This window comes from Anastrepha obliqua, chromosome 6, assembly GCF_027943255.1.
Source record: "Anastrepha obliqua isolate idAnaObli1 chromosome 6, idAnaObli1_1.0, whole genome shotgun sequence".
NCBI classification, from domain to species: domain Eukaryota; kingdom Metazoa; phylum Arthropoda; class Insecta; order Diptera; family Tephritidae; genus Anastrepha; species Anastrepha obliqua.
In genome coordinates, this window is record NC_072897.1 from 64,856,414 (window position 1) to 64,878,505 (window position 22,092).

At 43.9% G+C, this 22,092-nt stretch overlaps 1 protein-coding gene and 2 long non-coding RNA genes across 3 annotated transcripts; 1 reads left to right on the forward strand and 2 right to left on the reverse strand.

Moving 5' to 3' along the window:
- The first annotated feature begins 2,669 nt into the window (after positions 1-2,669).
- On the forward strand, positions 2,670-3,381 carry LOC129249972 (uncharacterized). The gene is made up of 3 exons (XR_008582768.1): positions 2,670-2,907; positions 2,968-3,176; positions 3,273-3,381. It is a non-coding gene; the product is annotated as an uncharacterized LOC129249972 (long non-coding RNA).
- A 490-nt stretch (positions 3,382-3,871) lies between these two features.
- Positions 3,872-6,800, reverse strand: LOC129249965 (nuclear pore complex protein Nup160 homolog). Its single transcript, XM_054889624.1, has 2 exons — positions 4,033-6,800; positions 3,872-3,972 (listed from the first exon to the last, which is right to left on the reverse strand). Exons 1-2 carry the CDS (start codon positions 4,348-4,350, stop codon positions 3,874-3,876), a joined length of 417 nt encoding a protein of 138 aa, XP_054745599.1. The 5' UTR covers positions 4,351-6,800; the 3' UTR covers positions 3,872-3,873.
- An 8,135-nt stretch (positions 6,801-14,935) lies between these two features.
- On the reverse strand, positions 14,936-16,471 carry LOC129249975 (uncharacterized). Its single transcript, XR_008582771.1, has 3 exons — positions 16,139-16,471; positions 15,913-16,076; positions 14,936-15,853 (listed from the first exon to the last, which is right to left on the reverse strand). It is a non-coding gene; the product is annotated as an uncharacterized LOC129249975 (long non-coding RNA).
- Between the last annotated feature and the right edge of the window lie 5,621 nt (positions 16,472-22,092).

A 22,092-nucleotide genomic window follows, 5' to 3' on the forward strand; every position in this document is an offset into this window, starting at 1 on the left:
GCGGCCTTCGGCCGCGCTTCAAAAAAATAACCCTCATCAATCCAACTCCGGCTACGCAATCCACAGTATTTTTGCGTAGAACTCCTTTTTGCGTGAGCGGCCTTCGGCCGCACTTCAAAAAAATAACCCTCATCAGTCCAACTCCGGCTACGCAATCCACAGTATTTTTGCGTAGAACTCCTTTTCGCGTGGGCGGCCTTCGGCCGCGCTTCAAAAAAATAACCCTCATCAGTCCAACTCCGGCTACGCAATCCACAGTATTTTTGCGTAGAACTCCTTTCGCGTGGGCGGCCTTCGGCCGCGCTTCAAAAAAATAACTCTCATCAGTCCAACTCCGGCTACGCAATCCACAGTATTTTTGCGTAGAAGTTCTTTTTGCGTGGGCGGCCTTCGGCCGCACTTCAAAAAAATAACCCTCATCAGTCCAACTCCGGCTACGCAATCCACAGTATTTTTGCGTAGAACTCCTTTTCGCGTGGGCGGCCTTCGGCCGCACTTCAAAAAGATAACCCTCATCAGTCCAACTCCGGCTACGCAATCCACAGTATTTTTGCGTAGAACTCCTTTTCGCGTGGGCGGCCTTCGGCCGCGTTTCAAAAAAATAACCCTCATCAGTCCAACTCCGGCTACGCAATCCACAGTATTTTTGCGTAAAACTCATTTCTGTATTAAAACCATTGAACCCAAAATTAAAACGTCATATGCGTGTATGTAGTAAGCAGGCACAATAACCCCCATTCTCATCATTAACACTAAACTCAAGTACTTAATTTTTGTTTTCATTTGCAGGCATCCGGCAACACCATACTGTTGGCATTCCAATCTTCTTCTTATTCGCGCTTAAAATTGGAATGTGATTGCATAGGCAAATGTATTTGCATTTAATTTTAATAGATATAATTAGAATATTAGCATAAAAATCGGTAAAAACACGCGTGTGAGTGTATATTTGGTGATTTATAGTGAAATGTTAAAAAATATAGAGTGTAATGTGGCAAATTATACTGATGTTCCCAAGGGCATTTTGAATGTAAATAATTAAAAAATTATTATTTCCCGATTAATTTAAAGTTATAAATAGTGTTCCTTAACACCTCACTAACATCTCCACCAAGTTTCATTAAAAAAACATTATAGTTTGCCAGAAATTCCAAAATAGGCATTGTTCTAAATTCCAGCCGTTTATTTCTACACTGTAGGAATAAATTTAAAAATCAGAAAAAATAAAAAACAAAAAAAAATAGAAAAATTCAGTATTTGGTCTCACCCTACAAATCGCGCATGCATGAGCGACCGCTTTTTGTGCTGCCCTAATTTGATCGTTGGCATTTTGGCGCTGTTGCTTTTTCGTATTGGCCTGTCTTTCTTGTTGTTGCTGTCGATGTTATTATGGCTGTTGTAATGTTGACTTTTAGCAGTTGATACATTTGTAATTGTTCTGATTTCCATATTGCCTGCAACTATTTCAATGTCAAAACAGCACCAATTTTATGTAAAGCTAAACAATTTCAATGCCGGCAATCTTTCAGATTTTAAAGCAACAAACGTACGTTTATACATTTGAAATTTTTTACACCTATATTAGGTACACCGCCTACGAATACTTAAGCTAAGAATATGATAACTGTGTAGTTTGAAAATTAAGTGCAACGTTTTTAAATACCTTAACTTCAAAAAATTTTCTTATTCTCTGGGGCCATTTTACTTTTGTTCAGAAAACCACTTTTCCGAGAACAATACATACATACATCAACTGAAGTCCCGCTTTTTATATCGCTGCCGCCGTTTTTCTGAACGTGTGGATGTACGTCCTCATGAAAATGTTTTTGGGCTGCAACAAGAAGTCTTGCTATGCAGTCTCAACACCTTTAAAAACCAAACAAGATTTATTCGTCCAAATCTGCTACAACTGTTTTGACCCCAGACTTCTTTGCTATGTAATATGTGCGGTTTCTTAATGTCAGGTGGTAACTAAGTAATGCACTTTTGTTAACTTTATTTTTGGCGCGACGCATATTTTTTCGTGTTGAGAGAAATAGTGAATTTGCACTAGATTCCGTTTTCTTTCTTTCCGCGTGTAACTTTCCCAATTGTTGCTGGTAGAATATAATTTATGAAATGTTTCGAAAAACGGAGTTGCATCCTTACGAATCTTCAGATAATAATACTTCGCTTACACTTCAAATATTTCATCGCCATCTGTCTATCCTTTTTCTCTAATTTTAAAGTAATTATCTTATTTTTATATTAAAAGCCACGCGTCTAGTCGACAACACCAAAAATTGATCCCGACCCGCCGTCTACACGTGTCAAAAGGAAATGGGCCGAGTTCAGCCATTAGGGAAACTAGGTTCTAAAAACAAAAACAAAAATACCCTACAGTAACGAAATAAACTGATTCCACATTCCAGGAATAGTTTGCGGAAAGTAACGCAAACTTTTAGTCTTTCAAACATCAATATATTTATACATATATACAAATAATTTTTTTTGCTTATCATTTTGTTCTTATCATAGACAAAATATAGTAAAAACAAAGAAAAAAATATATATCACGTACATCACGGCAGGACACCCTGTACTTGGTTATGATACACATATAGCCAAGACACGATCCTCCTATGCGGCGAATATTAGAAAAACATTAGTATGTACCAAGGCAAATTTATTATAGGTGATGGCAACCACATATAATATAAGTAAAACCCTACATGCATTTCTTGTTGCCTTTGGCCCAGCCATCACGTCAAAATCTGCTATTTGTTTTCATGGTGATTTGCTTGTGAAACGTAAGTAAAGAAATTCAAGCTTCGCTTTTAAATTGCTTAGTACTTCCGATTAATTTATTAAATTGTGGGCCTGGGCAAATTGCTTTGAAGATGCCACAATGCGGTGATGAATATGTAGGTAAGCAAAAAGAATACTTACCGATACTTGCATTTAAATAACATTTCTTCCTAAGCGCAGCGCCGGCTAGGAGAATTCGATACAATTACAATGGACGTTAGAAACGCTCGCCACAACTAAGCAACGATTGTTTTCTATACTTATAGCGATTAGCAGAGAAAAAAGGTTTAGCGAATTTACTGCCTGAAGAAAATTTAGCTGAAAAACTACGCTAGAAATAGTCACAAAATAAAAAGTCGCCACATTTCCCACAGTTTATTGAAGATTTAGTATATAGCTTATTTGTGAATTGTAAAGTCCTATAGATATGAAGAACAACATCTACGTTTGTGGTATTTTAATTTTTAATATCATACATATTGCAGAATCTGCCACGGGCATTCAAATGGTGAAAATGAATGTAGAGAATGAAGTTTAGACACGAAAAAGTTCAAAATAGAGAAATACAACGCAAAAAACCTTCGAAACAAGGGCAAAATTAAAGTCTCACGATGTACAGAAAGTAATGTATTGTATCACATTTCGAATTTGCAATTTTTACATGTATAATTCTCTGTCCTCATAGGATATTGATGGTAATCAGAAATCCACCTTGGCTACTAATGACTATGATTTCATGTAAGTACTGTTAAGATGCGCATACCATATTTCATAAAAAATGTTTGCTTCATGTTTTTTGTGGAAAATCGATGGCTATGATTTACATCTAAAACTGTACACTTAAAAATTATGAATTACCAATTTCTAACATGCTTGTGAACTCATTTTATATAATTAAACTTTACTAAGTATGTATAAAAGAAAAAAATATGTTTTACATTTTTTGAGAGCGATGATGAATGAGAATTTTTAATTTTTTTTTTTTAAGATATAACAAAAACTTGATTTTTATAATCTGTATTTAGAACATAAGTTCTTAAACTTTGAAAAATAATTGAAAAATAAATTATTTAATTTAATTTAAACTTATATTAATTTTATTGAATCCATTTGGATTTTATCTTGTGCTGTGCGCTGTGCGGTATCGATATAGGTTTGTATGACGTTCTCTAAATCTGTGAGCTCCTATGATATAAAAAACAAATGATTATTTATGCCTATTATTCGAATTATTACTATGCATACCTGCCTATACTCGATATCTGAATTAGCATTCGATTTCAATCCATGCAACAAAAGATCTAATGTATGTACTGACACAGATAATTTCCTGGTTTTAATCGCAATTGTATGTTTAAAACTGAAATATTCGCTTCTAGCTTCCAACAGTGAATGTGGTTGATGTTGTTGTTGTAGCAGTAACTTTGCCCTGTTAGTGTAGTGTAATAACCGGTCGTCTTCGTCTAGCTCATCTAACGGTACGCCCAGGAAACTAGCTGTTTTGACGGGTTGGGTCCAGAGGGAGAGGTGTGTTAGATGAATGGGTGTACCATAATGGGGCATGTGAAAAGGTGGTAAGTGTCGTGCGGGGTGCCTTCACATGCCGGGCATATGTTTCGTATGTCGGGGTGATTCTGGATAAGTAGGAGTTTAACCTGCTACAGCATCCAGAACGTAATTGCGCCAAGGTTACGCGAGACTCTCGGGCAAGTTGGAGCTCTTTGTTTGTTTGTTGTTTAACAGTAATAGTAGCCCCGCCAGTGTCGGGCATATCACCGGTCGTCTTCGTCTAGCTCATCTAGGGGTAGGCCCAGGAAACATGCTGTTTCGACGGGATGGGCCCAGAAGGAGAGGGGTGTTAGATGAGTCGGTTTTAGGGGGCATGAGAAAAGGTGGTTAGTGTCGTGCGGGGCGCCTTCACATGCCGGACATATGTTTGCTATGTCGGGGTCGATTCTGGATAGGTAGGAGTTTAACCTGCTACAATATCCAGAATGTAATTGTGCCAGTGTTACACGTGTCTCACGAGGAAGCTGGAGCTCTTCATCTGATGTATGTGGTGGTTGGACTCCGATTACGGCATTCACAGGACGGGAACTTAAGAAGGTGGTGACGCTCCCCGGTGAATGTCGTTTAATAACTGTCTAAACACTGTCAGGTCCAGTAGATTGCGGTCAGTTTTGTCCTGGATTTCGTCAGCGTAGTCTAAAAGGTGTCTCCTGACGTGCCTGGGAGGCGGCTCAGGCTCAAGCAGGTGTCTGCAGGGGTGAAACCTGTGGTAACAACCCAGCAGGAACTGCTTGCCGAGCAGTTTGTTGTGCTCCGCTACTGGGAGCATTTGTGCCTCGTTATGCAGGTGTTGAATGGGATACATCAGGAGGCAACCGGTCGCTGTCCGAATGGCGGTATTTTGACATGTCTGTAGCTTTATCCACTGCGTGTCACTAGTTCCAGGCGACCAGACGGGCGCTGCATAGTTCAGAACCGGCCGACCAATTGCCTTAAATGTCGATAGCAACAGTATGTGTCTTTGCCCCAAGTGCTGCCGGCAAGCGATTTGAGGACTTTGTTGCGGTTTTGGACTTTAGTGGCAATTGCGGTTGTGTGCGCAGAGAAGGAGAGCAAACTGTCAAAGGTTACACCTCCTTTGTCCAGGTGGTTAAGAGGGTTGCCGTGGATTTAGTGGGGGAAAGTTTGAGATTCCTCGCAGTGAAAAAGCGAGAAAGGTCGGTGAGGTAGTTGTTCAGTTTGGAACACAGGCCAACGATGTCATTGCCCGATGCCATTATCGTACAGTCGTCAGCGTATGAGACCAGTCAGACTCCCTCTGGTGGCTGGGGGAGTTTCGAAATATAGAAATTAAAAAGCAAGGGTGAAAGGACACCACCCTGCGGTACTTCTTGCTTTATTTTTCTCTGTTTGAAGTTTGGTCTCGAAATATCACCGACGAGTGACGACCACTCAGGTAGTTCGCGGTCCACCTCTTCAGCCCTGGCGGGAGTGTCGACTGTAAAATGTCATCTAGTAGCGTGGAAATGGCTGACTGTGTCGAAAGCCTTCTTCAGGTCCAACGCTACTAGGACAGTCCTCTCGCAGGGGCAATTTTGGTTAAGCCCGCGGTTTATTTGGGCGTTTATGGCGGTGAGTGCAGTGGTGGTGCTATGCACTCGTCGGAAACCGTGCTGATGTGGGGCTGGGGCCAAGTGTTTCGTGAAGAGTGGGAGTAGGAGGGCTTCAAGTGTCTTCACTACTGGGGAAAGGAGAGTTATGAGACGATAAGGCTCCCCTTGGTTGGCGGGTTTCCCAGGTTTGAGTAGTGGGAACACTCTCCCTGCTTTCCACTTGTCAGGGATGATGAGAGTGGCCAGGGACAGATTGAAGACCTTAGTGAGGTATTCTACTCCCAAAGGACCCAGCAGTTCGATTGTTTCATGTGTTCGATGGCCCCCTGAACCTCGTCGCTGGTGAAAGTAAGCGGTGCACTGTTGTATGGCAGTTTGTGCAACCGTCTGGTAGCACGACGTTTGGTTCTGTCGACCGGAGGATGCAGTATGAAAAGCCGGCTAAAATAGCCCGCGCATCTCTTCGGGTCCGACGAAATGCAACCGTTGAAGGTGATATCCACCTTGTCGTTGTGCTTCGTCGGGTTCGACAGGGACCTAACGGTGGACCAGAGCTTACTCACCCCAGAGGTGAGGTTACAGGTCTTCAGGTGCTCAGCCCATTTGGTCCGCTTATGTTGATTTACCAGTTGCCTGATCTCCAAATTGAGATCCCTTATGCGGGGATCCCCGGGATCGGCCTTGCGTAGGTGGTCACGCTCGTTTGCCAAGCTGGCTTCTTCGGCTGGGAAATGAGGACGGATGTCCTTGAAACTTCCAGCTGGGACGAAGCGGGCCGCAGCAGATGTGAGCATCTTGCGGAATGTGAGCGTTCACCTGCGCGCACATCTGTGGGGATGGGAAGAGCGGCGAAGGTGTCCTCGTTGAATTCCTTGAAGCCGGCCCAATTAGCTTTTTTAAAGATAAAAGAGGATCGGTGGTTCGCATAAACAAAGTCGGCAGGTCTCTCAATGGGAGATGAGATGATAATGGGCAAGTGGTCTGATGCAAGTGATAGCGTAGGCCGCCACGTTATGCTATTTATCAGACCCGCGCTAGCTATTGTTAGGTCAGGCGAGCTGCTGCAATTTCCCACTGCCCTGGTGGGGGCTTCGTTGTTGTTGTTGTTGTAGCAGTATCTTCGCCCTGTCAGTGTAGTGTAATTACCGGTCGTCTTCGTCTAGCTCATCTAACGGTAGGCCCAGGAAACTGGCTGTTTCGACGGGTTGGGTCCAGAGGGAGAGAGGTGTTAGATGAGTGGGTTTGATGGGGCATATGAAAAGGTGGTTAGTGTCGTGCGAAGTGCCTTCACATGCTGGACATATGTTTAGTATGTCGGGGTCGATTCTGGATAGGTAGGAGTTCAACCTGCTACAGTACCCAGAACGTAATTGTGCCAAGGTTACGCGGGACTCTCGGGGAAGCTGGAGCTCTTCGTCTGCAATAGGTGGTGGTTGGACTCCGATAACGGCATTCGGGGGTCGGGAGCTTAAGAAGGTGGTAAGGGTCTCCCGATGAATGTCGTTAATGGCCTGTCTATACACTGTCTGATCCTGGAGTGGTCTGTCTGTTTTGTCTAGGATCTCGTCCACATAGTTGAGCAAGTGTCTTCTGATGGGCCTGGGAGGTGGCTCAGGCTCGAGCAGGTGTCAGCATGGGTGAGGCCTACGGTGACACCCTAGCAGAAACTGCTTGCCGAGCATTTTGTTGTGCTGCTTAACAGGGAGCATGTGAGCCTCGTCATGCAAATGTTGAAATGGGGAAATCAGGAGACATCCTGTCGCGGTCCTAATGGCAGTATTCTGCCAGGTCTGGAGCTTCGTCCACTGCGTATCACTGGTTCCAGGCGACCAGACAGGCGCGGCATAGTTGAGAACCGGTTGGCCTATTGCTTTGAAAGTTGACAGCAACATTTCTTTGTCTTTGCCCTAAGTGCTGTCGCCGAGCGACCTGAGGACCTTGTTGCGATTCTGTACTATCGTTGCAATAGCGGTTGTGTGCGCTGGGAAGGAGAGCACGCTGTCAAAGGTGACTCCCAAAATTCTGGGGTTATTAACCGTCGGTATTGGGGTATCATCGACGTGCACCTGAAGTTGCAGCTTGACCTCCTTTGTCCAGGTGGTAAAAAGGGTCGCCGTGGATTTAGTGGGAGAAAGTTTTAAGTTTCTCGCAGTGAAGAAGCGAGAAAGGCGGTCGAGGCAGTCGTTTACTTTAGAGCATAGGCCATAAATGTCATTGCCCGACGCCATTATCGTGCAGTCGTCGGCGTATGAGACCAGTGAGACTCCCTCTGGTGGCTGGCGGAGTTTCGAAATATAGAAATAAAAAGCAAGGGTTAAAGGACACCACCCTTCGGTACTCCTTGCTTTATTTTTCTCTGTTTTGAAGTTTGGTCTCGAAATATCACCGACGAGTGACGACCACTCAGGTAGTTCGCGGTCCACCTCTTCAGCCCTGGCGGGAGTGTCGACTGTAAAATGTCATCTAGTAGCGTGGCGTGGGTGACTGTATCGAAAGCCTTTTGTAGGTCCAACGCTACTAGGACAGTCCTCTCGAAGGGGCGGTTTTGGTTTAGTCCGCGGTTTACCTGGGTGTTTATGACGGTGAGTGCCGTGGTGGTGCTGTGTACTCTACGGAAACCATGCTGGTGTGGGGCTGGAGTCAGATGTTCTGTGAGGAGTGGGAGTAGAAGGGCTTCAAGCGTCTTCACTACTGGGGAAAGGAGAGTTATCGGACGATAAGACTCCCCTTGGTTGGCGGGTTTCCCAGGCTTCAATAGTGGGATCACTCTCCCTAATTTCCACTTATCAGGAATGATGAGAGTGGCCAGAGACAGGTTGAAGGCCTTAGTGAGGTATTCTACTCCCAAAGGACCCAGCTTTTTCAACATCAGCATGCTTAGTCCGTCGGGCCAATGGCTTTTGATGGTTTCATGTGTTTGATGGCCCCCTGAACCTCGTCGCTGGTGAAAGTAAGCGGTGCACAATTGTATGGCAGTTTGTGCAACCGTCTGGTGGCACAACGTTTGGATCTGTCGACCGGAGGATGCAATATAAATTGCCGGCTAAAATAGCTCGCGGATCTCTTCGGGTCCAACGAAGTACGACCGACAGCGACCTTACGGTGGACCAGAGCTTGCTCACACCAAAAGTGAAGTTACAGGACTTCAGATGCTTTACCCATTTGATCCGCTTATGTTGGGTGACCAGTTGCCGGATCTCCGAATCGAGATCCTTTATTCGAGGATCCCCGGGATCGGCCTGGCGTAGGCGGTCTCGCTCGTTTGCCATAACAGCTGCTTCGGCTGGGAAATTGGGACATAATTCCCGGATCCGTCCAGCAGGTATGAAGCTAGCCGCGGCGGCTGTGATCGCCTTGCGGAATGCGCGTTCGCCTGCGCGCACATCGGTGGGAGTGGGTACGGCTGCGAAGATGTCCTCAGTAAATTACACTGGTTTACAGCCAAAATGCACCAGAGACGCCGTTATGAAATTCCTATGTAAAATCACCGTCTGATTCCGAAAATCAAGGTTATTTTTTATTCTATGGTAACGTTTTTGAGATATTTACGAATTACCGTTATTTCAAAAAAAAAAAAAATTCGGCTCACTTAATCATATATATCTCGAAAACGAATTGAGCGATTCCAAAACCGTTGAAAGCTTTTAAAAGGTAATAAAATTTGCTATAAACTGTGTGTAAAACACTTTTTGCTAGGCCCTGCAGATTTAAAGATAACGAGCTATCATAACGGATTTTTTTAATTTTTTTTGTAAAAATATAAAAAAATTTGTACTTTGAGAGAAAGGATCTCGAAAACTTTTTACTTTTTCGTATATTTTTTGTTTTCACTCTAAGCTCCGTTTTATTACAAAAAAAATAAACTTTGATTAAACAAAATCGATGAACTAATACAAAAGTTACAAGCATTCAAGTAAATATATCCATTTAATACTTAAGTACCCTACAAATAATACCATATGTACATATGATTCTGTCTTAACTCTATGATCTTATTTTATAATTGAAAAAGTTATGTGTCTTGTTTTGACGCTTATTTATAGAAGGATCGGTTTCTCTTATGAGAAACCAACAGTAATCACCCATCATAGCGACATCCCAGAATCCTTGATACCTACTTTCAATCATTTGCATTTGCTGGTGAAACCTTTCGCCATGCTCATCACTTTCGTCGCCAAGATTTTGCGGGAAAAAATTTAAATGGGAGTGCAGAAAATGAATTTTTAAAGACATATTTACTCCTGAAAGAAAATTAAAAAGGGAATTAGATAAATACATAAGTGACTCATTAGCATATAATTTTCTTAGGCTGGATTAATCTTCCAATTCAGAACAAATTTTGGTGGTTCTTGTTTGTTCGGAGCAGGGCAATAAATTCAGATTAAGGGCTATATGTTCTCATGTAAATTTAAAAATTTGCTTTCAAACTTTTTGTTTAGTTTTAATGTTAACTGAGCAAATGGTCTTATATGTGTTTTTTATTTACCCATTTCCGCATAGTTTTTGATTAAATCGTTTACTATCAGCTCGAAGTTAGGACTTTTGTGTTTGCCTAAAAAAGAAGTAACGACCTTTTCAAAAGAGTCCCACGCCGCTGCCTCCACTGGTGACAATAATTCTTTGAAATGGGTATTGGCCATTATTTTCCTTATTTGCGGCCCCACAAAAATCCCTTCCTTTATTTTTGCTTCTGAAATCTGTGGAAAGATTGTTTTCAAATAATGAAAAGCTTCGCCTTCTTTGTCCAAAGCCTTGACAAAGTTTTTGATAAGGCCGAGCTTGATGTGGAGCGGAGGTAGAATTATTTTTTCCTTCTTTATAAGTGGTGAGTATTTTATGTTATCCACCCCAACTTGAAACTCGATTCGTTCTGGCCAATCCTTTATGATGTAGTGGTCTTGACGTGCCCGGCTATCCCATTTGCATAGAAAGCAACAGTATTTTGTGTATCCAGATTGTAGACCACATAGCATTCCAACGACTTTTAGATCGGCACATATTTTCCAATCATGTTCTTCGTATTTAATTAATTTAAGCAATTTTTGCATTGTCTCATATGTTTCCTTCGTATTTACTGCATGCGCGATCGGGATAGATGGCTTTTGGTTGCCAATATGCAATAATACGGCCTTTAAACTTAATTTATTGGCGTCTATGAACAATCGCCACTCTTTTGAATCATATGGTTCACCAAACTGTTTAAATAGACCAGCAATGTTTTTGCAATAACAAATACTGTCCTTCTTCGTATAGTACTGGGAGAATTGTTCGTGACGAGTCCTATAATATGTTACCTTAACATCGGATGAAACAAATTTAAATTGTTGCATACGAGAGGCGTGTAGTTCGGCCTTTTCTTTTGACAATTCCAAATCCCTTATCCAATCATTGAGTTGTGCTTGTGACAAAGGGTTTCTTTCGTTTTCCGTTTGCAATTCAGTACAACATGATGCCGCGTAATCAGATACTGCTGTTGACAATGAAACTGGAGCCGGAACTAAAGTTAAATTTGATGCTGGCAATCTAGCTTCCGTTGAATTTAGTTCTGGTAATGACACTGTAGATACGCTCGCATAGGTTACTTTTCTTGACTTTCCAACCCCAAATACTTTTGTAGTACAAATATAGCAGTCCGTTGAATGGCAAGTTGGTTCCCTCCACTTCATTGGTGTAATAAATTTCATATGTCGTCTAAATAGATAGTTTAAGAAACTTGTCAGATATGCATTAAAAGAGAGCAAACTCCTAATTTTTATGATGTACCTTTTGGTTCCGGTTTCCGAAAATATCAATTCGACTCGACATGTGGTGCACACAGTATTCGGTGTCCATGGTTTTTCATTGTTTCTAGGCTCAATTCCATAACACTTATGGTATGCAAATTTCAAAGGATTTGAAAACACACGTCGCATCCTTTTAACGATAAACTCCCCGCAGATGAAACAGAACATATCTGGATCATTTTTACACTCAAATTCTCGCGCCCTTTTATTCATATTATATTTTTAAGCAAATGACGGATTATAAACTGCAATTAAAAAATGAACAGTATCCGGCGATCCTTGCAGAAATTATGAAGGAACGAGGCACATGTACTATTATTTATACTTACATAGATCACCTACCTATACAAAAAGGTTCCCTAGTTATACATAGAAAACACTACCTGCCTTAAACATATGATCTTGCTTGAAATGTGTCTGTGCTTGAGATAACGACACTAACAATTTTTTGTATCTAATAACCCTTCCAAAATCTACCTGAAACTAACTGATCTGCGAATACTAACACATATTACCAGTAGGGTACTTAACACGTTCCCTGTCCGCTGAGCCACATATGGTTCAGGAAACGTGCGCCTGATAAGCACTGATACGTTCCTGAGCCATATGTGTGTCAGCATAGAAAAAATTCCCTGAACCACATGTGTTTCATGAACATGCAGAAGCAAAAATGGACCATATGTGTTTCAGGTAGAAATACCCTACATCCGTTTTTTTTTTAGTTATTATTATTACTAAAGCTATCCTATGACTACAGAAAAAACCTTGTTGGACTTGACGGTCAATTTTGCATTTTTGTATTGGGACAGGGAACGTGTTAAGTATTAAATGGATATATTTACTTGAATGCTTGTAACTTTTGTATTAGTTCATCGATTTTGTTTAATCAAAGTTTATTTTTTTTGTAATAAAACGGAGCTTAGAGTGAAAACAAAAAATATACGAAAAAGTAAAAAGTTTTCGAGATCCTTTCTCTCAAAGTACAAATTTTTTTATATTTTTACAAAAAAAATTAAAAAAATCCGTTATGATAGCTCGTTATCTTTAAATCTGCAGGGCCTAGCAAAAAGTGTTTTACACACAGTTTATAGCAAATTTTATTACCTTTTAAAAGCTTTCAACGGTTTTGGAATCGCTCAATTCGTTTTCGAGATATATATGATTAAGTGAGCCGAATTTTTTTTTTTTTTGAAATAACGGTAATTCGTAAATATCTCAAAAACGTTACCATAGAATAAAAAATAACCTTGATTTTCGGAATCAGACGGTGATTTTACATAGGAATTTCATAACGGCGTCTCTGGTGCAGAAAAAAAGCTGAAATTTGTGATCCAGTGTTACGCGAATCTGGTCCAATCAGCTTTGTTAAAGTTGATGTATGACCGGTGATCCGCGGAAACAAAGTCGGCAGGTCTCTCGATCGAGATGATAATGGGCAAGTGGTCTGATGCAAGCGATAGCATAGGTCGCCAGGTTATGCTATTTATCAGACCAGCGCTAGCAATTGTTATGTCAGGCGGGCTGCTGCAATTGCCCACTACCCCAGGGGGGCGTCGCCGTTTACAGTGCTGAACGTCGAATCGTCTATCTGCTCTGCCAATAGCTGCCCCCTACGATCATTAGGCAGGCTTGAAGCCAAAGATCGTGATGCGCGTTGAAGTCACCTACTAGCAATCGGTTTTCTCCCCTGATGAGCGCACCAATATCAGGGAGATATCTTGCCGGGCAGTAGGTGACATGGGGTTTGTAAATATTATATATTTCGAACTCGGCATCGCCTGACCGGACAGCTATACCTTGACATTCTAAGGTGCTGTCCTTGCGGTCGATTCCATCATCGATGAGACGATACTGCACTGAATGGTGTACTATGAACGCTAGGCCACCACCATTGCCTCGCTCGCGGTCCTTTCGGTGCACATTGTAGCCGTCCCTGGTAATCAGGGTGAGCTAGCGTGTAGTTTTGTCTCCTGGACCGCAGCTATCTTGATTCCGAATCGACTCATGAAGTCGACTATCTCGTCAATCTTGCTCGTGAGTCCGTTGCAGTTTAGTTGCAAAAGCTTGAAGCTTCGCGGGAGTGTCGTCGTAATTCGGGTGGTGAGGGATGCGTGAGGCACTGGGGGCGGTTGCGGGTGCAGAGCTCTGCAGCAGGGGGCAACGTATTCGCGTGTCCACTCACGGGTGGTGTGCAGGCCGGAACACCTTCGAAAATTGCATTGTACAGTTGTCAAGTTCCGAGGAACTAAGGTCTGACACACGGAGCAGACTGTGCGGGGGACCAAGAGCTGCTGGTTTGTCCCCGCACTGGGGTAGGAGCAGGAGGGTTGTGGGTTAGTGAGGGAGTTGTGTTGCTCTTGGGGGCTCCTTACCGTTGAGGTGTTGTTTGTGGCGGCAGTGTGATGTGCCGGCACTGAGGGCAGTGTAGCCATAGAGGCGGTGGCCGCCTGTGAGCGGAAGCAACACGTGGCCACATACCTTGTGGACCACTCCCTGTGGCACCACCCGTTGCACTGGTTACACCTAACCGAGATGGAGTTCGGGTGGAGCCGTTTGTGGCAAATGCAGCAGTAGAATACTTCTGGTCCGGGATTGGGTTCGACGCCACCCCGGAAGAGAAGTATTTGGAGCAAGCTAACTGCAATGAGTTGCTCCTGTGACGAAAGATTGGGGGTAAAATACGGTACACTAGACAGGGCTAGTATACTGGGGCGGCAGTCCTTGGTCGGGAAAGCCCCGAGTCATTCCGGTAACGTAGGACCGGCTGCCATGGGAATGGTGGGGGCTTCGTCGTTCACAGTGCTGAAATCACAGTGTCGAATCGTCTATTTGCTCTGCCAATTGCTGTCCCCTACGATCGTTTGGCAGGCTTGAATGCCAAAGATCGTGATGCGGATTGAAGTCACCTACAACCAATCGGTTTTCAACTCTGATGAGCGCACCTATATCAGGGTGATATCCTGCCGGGCAGCAGGTGTTAAAAATTTCGAGATCGGAATCGCCTGTCCGGATAGCTATGCCTTGACATTCTAAGGTGCTGTCCCAGCGGACGATCCCTTCATCAATGAGACGATACTGCACTGTGTGGTGGACTATAAACGCTAGGCCACCACCATTGTCTCGCTCGCGATCATGTCTGTGCACGTTATAGCCACCCCTGGTGATCAGAGAAGACCTAGCGTGCTGCTTGGTTTCCTAGACCGGAGGTATTTTGATACTGTGCCGGCTCATGAAGTCAACTATCTCGTCGACCTTGATCTTGAGTCCGTTACAGTTGAATTGCAGAAGCTTAAAGCTTCTGGGTGAGGTCGTTGCAACTCGGGGGGTGAGGGACGTGTGGGGTTGTCTGCGTTGGTCCTGCTGTGCGTTCCGCAAAAGTTGTTGTGGCCTGACGTTGACGGGTGGCCCCGCCACAGGGAGTGTTGCGGGTGCAGAGCTCTGCAATAGGGGGCAGTAATCGCGTGTCCACTCACGGGTGGTGCACAAGCCAGAGCACCTCCGAAAATGGCACCAGCCATTGCAAGAATTGCACTGGACTGTTGTTAGGTTCTGAGGAACTATGGTCTGACACACGGAACAGACTGTGCGGGAGGCCAAGAGCTGCTGGTTTGTCCCCGCACTGGGGTAGGAGCAGGAAGGTTGTGGGTCAGTGGGGGAGTTGTGTTGCGCCTGAGGGATCCTTACAGCTAAGGTATGGTTGGCGGCGGCAGTGTGGCTTACCGGCACTGATGATGGTATCGCCGTTGAGGTAGGGGCCGCCTGACGGCGGGAGCAACACGTGGCCCTATACCTTGTGTACCACTCCTTATGAGTCTCAAGACCTGAGCAGGTCTTAAGATGGCACCGAGGTGGAGTTCGGGTGGAGCCGTTTGTGGTAGATGCAGCAGTAAAATACCTCTGGTCCAGGGTCTGGTTCGACGCCAGCCCTGAAGAGAAGTAATTGGAGCAAATCTGCTGCAAGGGATTGCTCCTGTGACGAAAGATTGGGGGTGGGATACGGTACACTAGACAGGTCTAGTTTACTGGGGCGGCAGCCCTTGGTCAGGAAAAAAACCCGAGTCATTCCGGTAAAGTAAAACCGGCTGCCAAGTGGTAATTGGCAGCTTTAATTAAGGAATTATGTTTGACGAACATATACAAGAGCTCTGGACAATTCGCCAACTGTTGGTATGCAAGTTTTTAATAAATTATATAAAACGTTTTTATAGCAAATTTCATACCTTTTAGTCATTATATAGCCATTGCGGTATAAAAGCGTTGAGACTTAGCAGCTTGTTTGCTATATGTTTACATACGCTAGTAGAATTTTCTAACTCAGGATCATAAATGAGTTTTTGTAACAGCGATCGGGCCAGATTGGTTGCTTTATTGCGATGAAGCAAATCTAAATTATAGAAAAAGTCATATAGCAAAGAAAATGTTTGTATAGAAACTACTTTTTCTCACCAGCCATTTCACTTTCCTGTGACCACGCTCATGCTTCATTGGCGCTTCCTTGGTAATGTGGCGTACCCATATGAGAAGAGGTGATAATCCGAAGCCAGTAAGCAGCTTCAATGCAGCAGTATATAAACCACCACCAGATAAAATTATTGCCAATTCTTGTGGACCTGCATTAATAAATGTTTGTACGTCTTTTCGATAATCAGCGAATGATCCTTTGTATGATGTTTTAATTTTCAATACAAAGAATATATGCACTTTCTTACTTTACTGCAGTTATTCGACGGACAGTTTCCGTGTTTTCACTTGTTAATACTTTACTGAACAGCTGCTTTATTTGAGCCTAAAACACTAATTGAATTGGATTAGAAAACATGTTTAAAAACATTACTTTAATAGGATCTGCTTACTATTCAAAGAAAATTTTTAATCAACCTTTGTAACCCATTATCCTCTGTTTCCCTTTCTTGATTTTCAACCGCTTGTTGAGATAGCGTATGCGGAAGAGAATCCTAGATTTGAAAAAAAGCCGTTTCACATCTTTTGGAAGTTCAAAACCAAATGCTGTCGGATATTTTTCAATCACAAATGTAAACATACGAATGTAAACATACCAATACAAACAATGCATGTAATTTAGACGTAGTTTATATTAACGGCGAAAAATTCAGCTGGGTGGTTGCCATCACCTGTAAAATAAATCTACCTTGGTATGTACCCACCCCTCGCGGTGAACATATTAAACACATTAAGATGCGATTGCATTTAAATAGACATATACAATTTTTGGGTGGCAGGTCACATTGTCGGGTATCTCATTGGGCCTTGAAAATTTCTCATAGCCAATTAATAAAAAAAAAAATTAAAGGCGTAGTGCATTTCCATTAACACAAAAAAAAATTTTGTTTTGGTTTTCTTCGCTGCACTGACCAGCCAATGCACCACTACCAATGCATTCCACAAAGCTAATTAAGCAATCATAAAGCCGTGTACACACTAAAATTTTCGGTTTTAATAAATTAGCAAATTAATTCAAAATCTTTTTTTTTTAACAAAACAAAAACAGTTAATTAAATATATTTCGCCACCCTACAACGTCATGATATCTTTACAGATAATATAAAAAATGGCGCGGTACGATGTTATGAGGAAAAAGGCTGAGCTCCACCCCCATCACTACCCCACAGCATACCGTTTATGCGATGCAAAACATCCAATACGCCTCTGCATAGTTTTCCGTGGAAAAAGAAAGCCGATAGGCTTCGGGAAAAGCTTCTGGGCCACTATTGCGCGAATTGCTTTTCAATAGCCCACAAAAACGCGCCACTGCACAAGCGAGGGAAGGTGCAGACGATGCGGCGAGAAACATCATACCATGCTACATATACCAGAGGAACGACGTTCGTGGAGCCAGCAAATCGCTGATGAGGACAGCCACGCGATATCGATAAATGCGTCAGACATCACATCGGAGACACCGTCTCCCGATCGAAACGCGACTGGAGCGAAAACCAGGACTTTCCGCCCAATTGTGCCCACAACGGAAACAAGGCCTTTCCGCCCTAGCGAACGCCGGCGCGAGCGTGGATCGGAAACCATTCGACCACGTACGCAAACGTCGTTGGTGCGTCAACAATCAACACGCAATGTTAGACTGGCGACTAGGCCTCATCAGCCAACACGACCGCCCGCTTTCCGAGCAAAATGTTTAACCCCGGGACAGGCGCCACGACCAGTGTCAACGATATTGCCAACATAATGATGCCCGAACCCTACTCCGCTCTCTCAGTACCCTCCTTTGGCTGGGTATTATCCGAGGTCTGTCTATTAGACTAAATTAAAATATTTTTACCACAATATTGTACTGAACTTACCCTAATTTGAAAAATGCGAATTATCAATTATTTAATAAATCTCTAAAATATTCCAATATAATTACTTTTACTCTTTTTTTGTGTGCAATAAATAGATCCACGGACTTAATATCTATCTCTTTGCAGCAACTTTTGAGTCGATACCGGCTGGCTCAGGCTCAATAAACAACCCGAACGTTGGCTGACCCCACCGTCTAAGCATTTCTAAATTTTTTTATTTTGTCGGGACACCTAGCAAGTGCAGCACTCAGATATTCATTAAGTCCATTATACTACACTTGGATTCCCTTTTAATTTTCTTTAAATCTACCCGATCTCCGAAGAAATCTGACTAGATTTTGTGGTGCCGAGGGGCCAAGATGGTCGCTTCTTAACATATCAGTGCCAAAGACCTCAAACCTGATTCGAGCGAAGGCGGGGCAGACGCACAGGAAGTGGTCCGCCATCCACCAAGCTGGGCAGAGTACAGTTGCCCGTTATCAGTCAACCAGCCGTCTGCACTCCCCTGCTTAATGACAGAAGGGTTTGCGACAGTCGATCGGACATGCCAGGTAACATCAGTAAAGTCCATCTGCAGCCTCTCTCAGCCTGCCAAGCTCACTTGTGGGTTGTAGTTACCCATTTGCTAACCGTGGCTTCGATGGCCACAGAAGGGAGTGGCCAAACGGACTCTAGGCCAAAGAAGTTAGCCTCAGAGCCCATCTTAGCTAAGGAGTCAGAGGTCTCGTTACCCACGATACCCACGTGTCGCGGGACTCATATTAGCATGAGGCTGTTATGTTTACCGACATAGTTCAGCCTGGATTTATAAGACTCGACTACCCCTTATGTGGTTGGGGGGCTGTCTAAGGCCATAAGCGCAGCTTGGCTGTCACTGTAGACACATAGAGATCTGCCTCTGCATCGGCTTTCCACAACAAAGTTCATCGCTTCTTCAACTGCATACACCTCGGCTTGAAACACAGATGCATGCATTCCAAGAGCAAAGTGCAGTTTTGTCCTGATGGATTTCACGTAGACCCCAGAGCCGAAGCCACGCTCGGTCCTGGAGCCATCCGTGAATATGCGAAAACCATGTTTGCCGGGCTCATTTTCTGAGTTTGACCACGACTGAGCCTCTAGCAGCACTACACTGTATCTCTTTTCAAGTACGACTCTTGATGGCATGGAGTCAAGGGGCAAGGAGAGAATCGTTGGATCGAAGTCCATGACTTCTCTGTATTCGAATGCCGGACAGGGGCCGTACCAGTTCCATTGTGTTTCATCCGCATTGGCCATCTCTACCCTAGCAACAAGGTTTTGCAGTGCCAACTCGCAGGAATTTCCACTTTGATAGGCATGCTGAAATGAAGACAGAGGGTGAGCCTTAGCCACTTCTGACGTATGAGCAATTTCACTAGTGGCTGGTGAAGGCGAACCTCACCATCCTCCAAGAGCGTGGTGTGTAGGCCAGTGCCAGGCATGTAGAGAAGATTTTCTTCAGGGCTGCTGTCACGGACTCTGCGCCTTCCTTCAGCATGGCATGATATATGCCATCTGGTCCGGGCGACTTGTAGCCGCCAAAAGATTTGATGGCAAATCGAATGGCGGCCTCATTCACCACAGATCTGGCAACGTACCAGTCATGCCGAGAAGGTGTGGCAGCTCTGACAACCGCCTCTATCAATAAGGGCTGTTGCCGGCTGATAACCAGTGAGATTCCATCAGCAAGCTGAGTGTCTCACTTTGCAGCTCTGTGAAGGAGCCATCAGATTTCCTAAGTGACCCCAGCTTTGCAGTTGGGTCCCTTTTCAGGATCCTAACCAATTTCGCCGTGTCACTCAGAGATTCAATACCGCTGCAGAATTCCCGATATGAGGCTCTTTTCGATTCCTGAATAAGCCTCTTGTAGTTCTTCTGAACATCACGGCATCGCTCCCAGCAAGGTTAGTGTTGATGGCCCGGTTTAGAAGTTTTCTCGACTCACGCCTCAACATCTGGAGCTCTCGATTCCACCAAGGAACGGGAGTCCGGTTAGGGGGAGGTCGAATTGGACAGGCTGACTCAAAACAATCAGTTAGGGCAGCGTTGAGTTTCTCAACAGCCGCCTCAATGCTCTGTTCTTTCGTCACGTCAAGGTCCCGCAACGCACCCTAAACTTCTGCCAGTCTGTTTTTCTGGGGTTTGTAGGGGGCAATGGCGTTTGTGCCTCCTCACCACACTGAAACTCAATGTTACTGTGGTCTGAGCACGAATCTCCGGTAAGGACTCTCCAGTTCTTGATTGCCCACCCAAGTTTTGAGTTTGTTAGGGTGAGATCAATCACCTCATGCTTTCTAGCAGTTATAAACGTTGGCTGTCTAGGCAAGAGGACGCGATAAATTTGAATAGCCTAGAGCCCCGTCCATTGCACTTACCTCAGATTGTATGCTGGGCATTAGCATCTTAACATAGGACAAGGCCCAAATTCCGCCGCTCACAGAACCTCACGAGACTAGTGGCCTTCGCAGGTGGTGGCCCTTCCAGAGCATCGTAAGGAAAATAAGCAGATGGAACCACAAACTTCGACCATCCGTTTCCACGACAGTCGGTTCTACGTTACCGAAACGACCCGGATTTATATCCGGCCAAGGACTGTCACTCCAGCAGCATACCCCGTATGCAAGCATGTTTATGCTGCTACAACAACAACAACAACCATCCGCGCCTATCTCTGTAACACACCTCAGCCGCTACCAGGTTGTGACAACACAATTGCTCAATACCCATCACAGTGAGATGGGATGATACTTTAAGACCGGTCCTAGGTCTAGTCGAGCTCCTGTCAGATAATAACGAGGACCCTTTCAACGCGCTTAAGCCACAGAGGCGGCCTCCAAAGAGCCAGGACTCTTGCACTGTTGCTATGTGGAGTAATGTGTGCAGCTGGGTAAATCTTCTACTTAGTAGTGCGGTAGCGGCTTTGGAATGGTGCAAGTTAATCTGCGTCACCGTTAAGGAACAATAGCAACAGGAACCGTCCGAGCCAATCATTTGGGAAAGACGTGAAAACTGGCCGTCTCAAAGAAGAGACTCAGACGGTTCCCGTACCGTGAGCCCATGACATCAACACTGGCACAATCCACTCGCACCACAAGAGCATCCCCTTCCTTTCCTTCCCGGTTTTTGCCCTTGGTGTTCTGTGCCCGGATTCTGGGCATGTAGACAGGATAGGACATCTGCCGTAGACAGGTCTGCTTGTCGCAAGATGGTCGGCATGTTTAGGCCACACCCTAAGTTCTAAAATATGTTTAGCCACTCTAATGTTAATTGCGCCTACCGTTCCGACTGTTGCAAACCACCGGTTCCAGTTGCTGCAACGTTAAGGCCAAATTAGAAGACCAAGGATCAGGACGTGTGAGCCATCGGAGGTAAGATTCATAATAACTAATAAATTCCGTGTCATTGTATCATATACTCAATATACTTATATCTAAATATAAATAAAATATGACATCAACTAGACCTTAACACTTTCCTCTTTTCTATAAAAATATCATCGGAGCGACCGTGGAGGAACCATATTCAATTCTTACAACTGCGTCGCCATCCGATGATTACACATGGTTTTGCATTTCTTTAATATCAGTTCCACACACACCTTATTTTTGCACAGTTCCATTATTTTTGACGTGATAACATCTTATAATTCAATGTAGCCGGCTGCACGCACCCAAAAAATGTGGCGTGACATTGCTCATACAGCGATACCTTGCTCATGCGGCGTTACCTTGCTTGAACTGCAAGCGAGAGCGCGGGACGAACGACAAAGAGGCACAATCGGCCCCCGCGTTCGGCAACGTTCGAAATCTGGGTATCTCCTACTTGAGTGAGCATACATATATATGTATGTATATGCGCATATGTATATAAATTCACATATTTGTATTTGCATATGCCTTCTTCCTGTGTGCATGGTAAGAAACCATTTCTCTATGAGGATTATTAATTTGATTTATTTGAAGAATTTAAAATAAACCAATTGCATCATCATCATCGTAACTGAATGTATAATTAGTGATGACTAGTTGTTAATAATACCTGTTGTTTTAATGTTTTTATTAT

Excerpts from the sequence above, each read along its gene's own strand:
- LOC129249965 (XM_054889624.1), bottom strand. The coding sequence starts at position 4,350 with ATGCCCCATTATGGTACACCCATTCATCTAACACACCTCTCCCTCTGG. Across the intron at positions 3,973-4,032 it reads CAGATATCGAGTATAGGCAG|GAGCTCACAGATTTAGAGAA; the intron begins GTATGCATAGTA and ends TTTATATCATAG.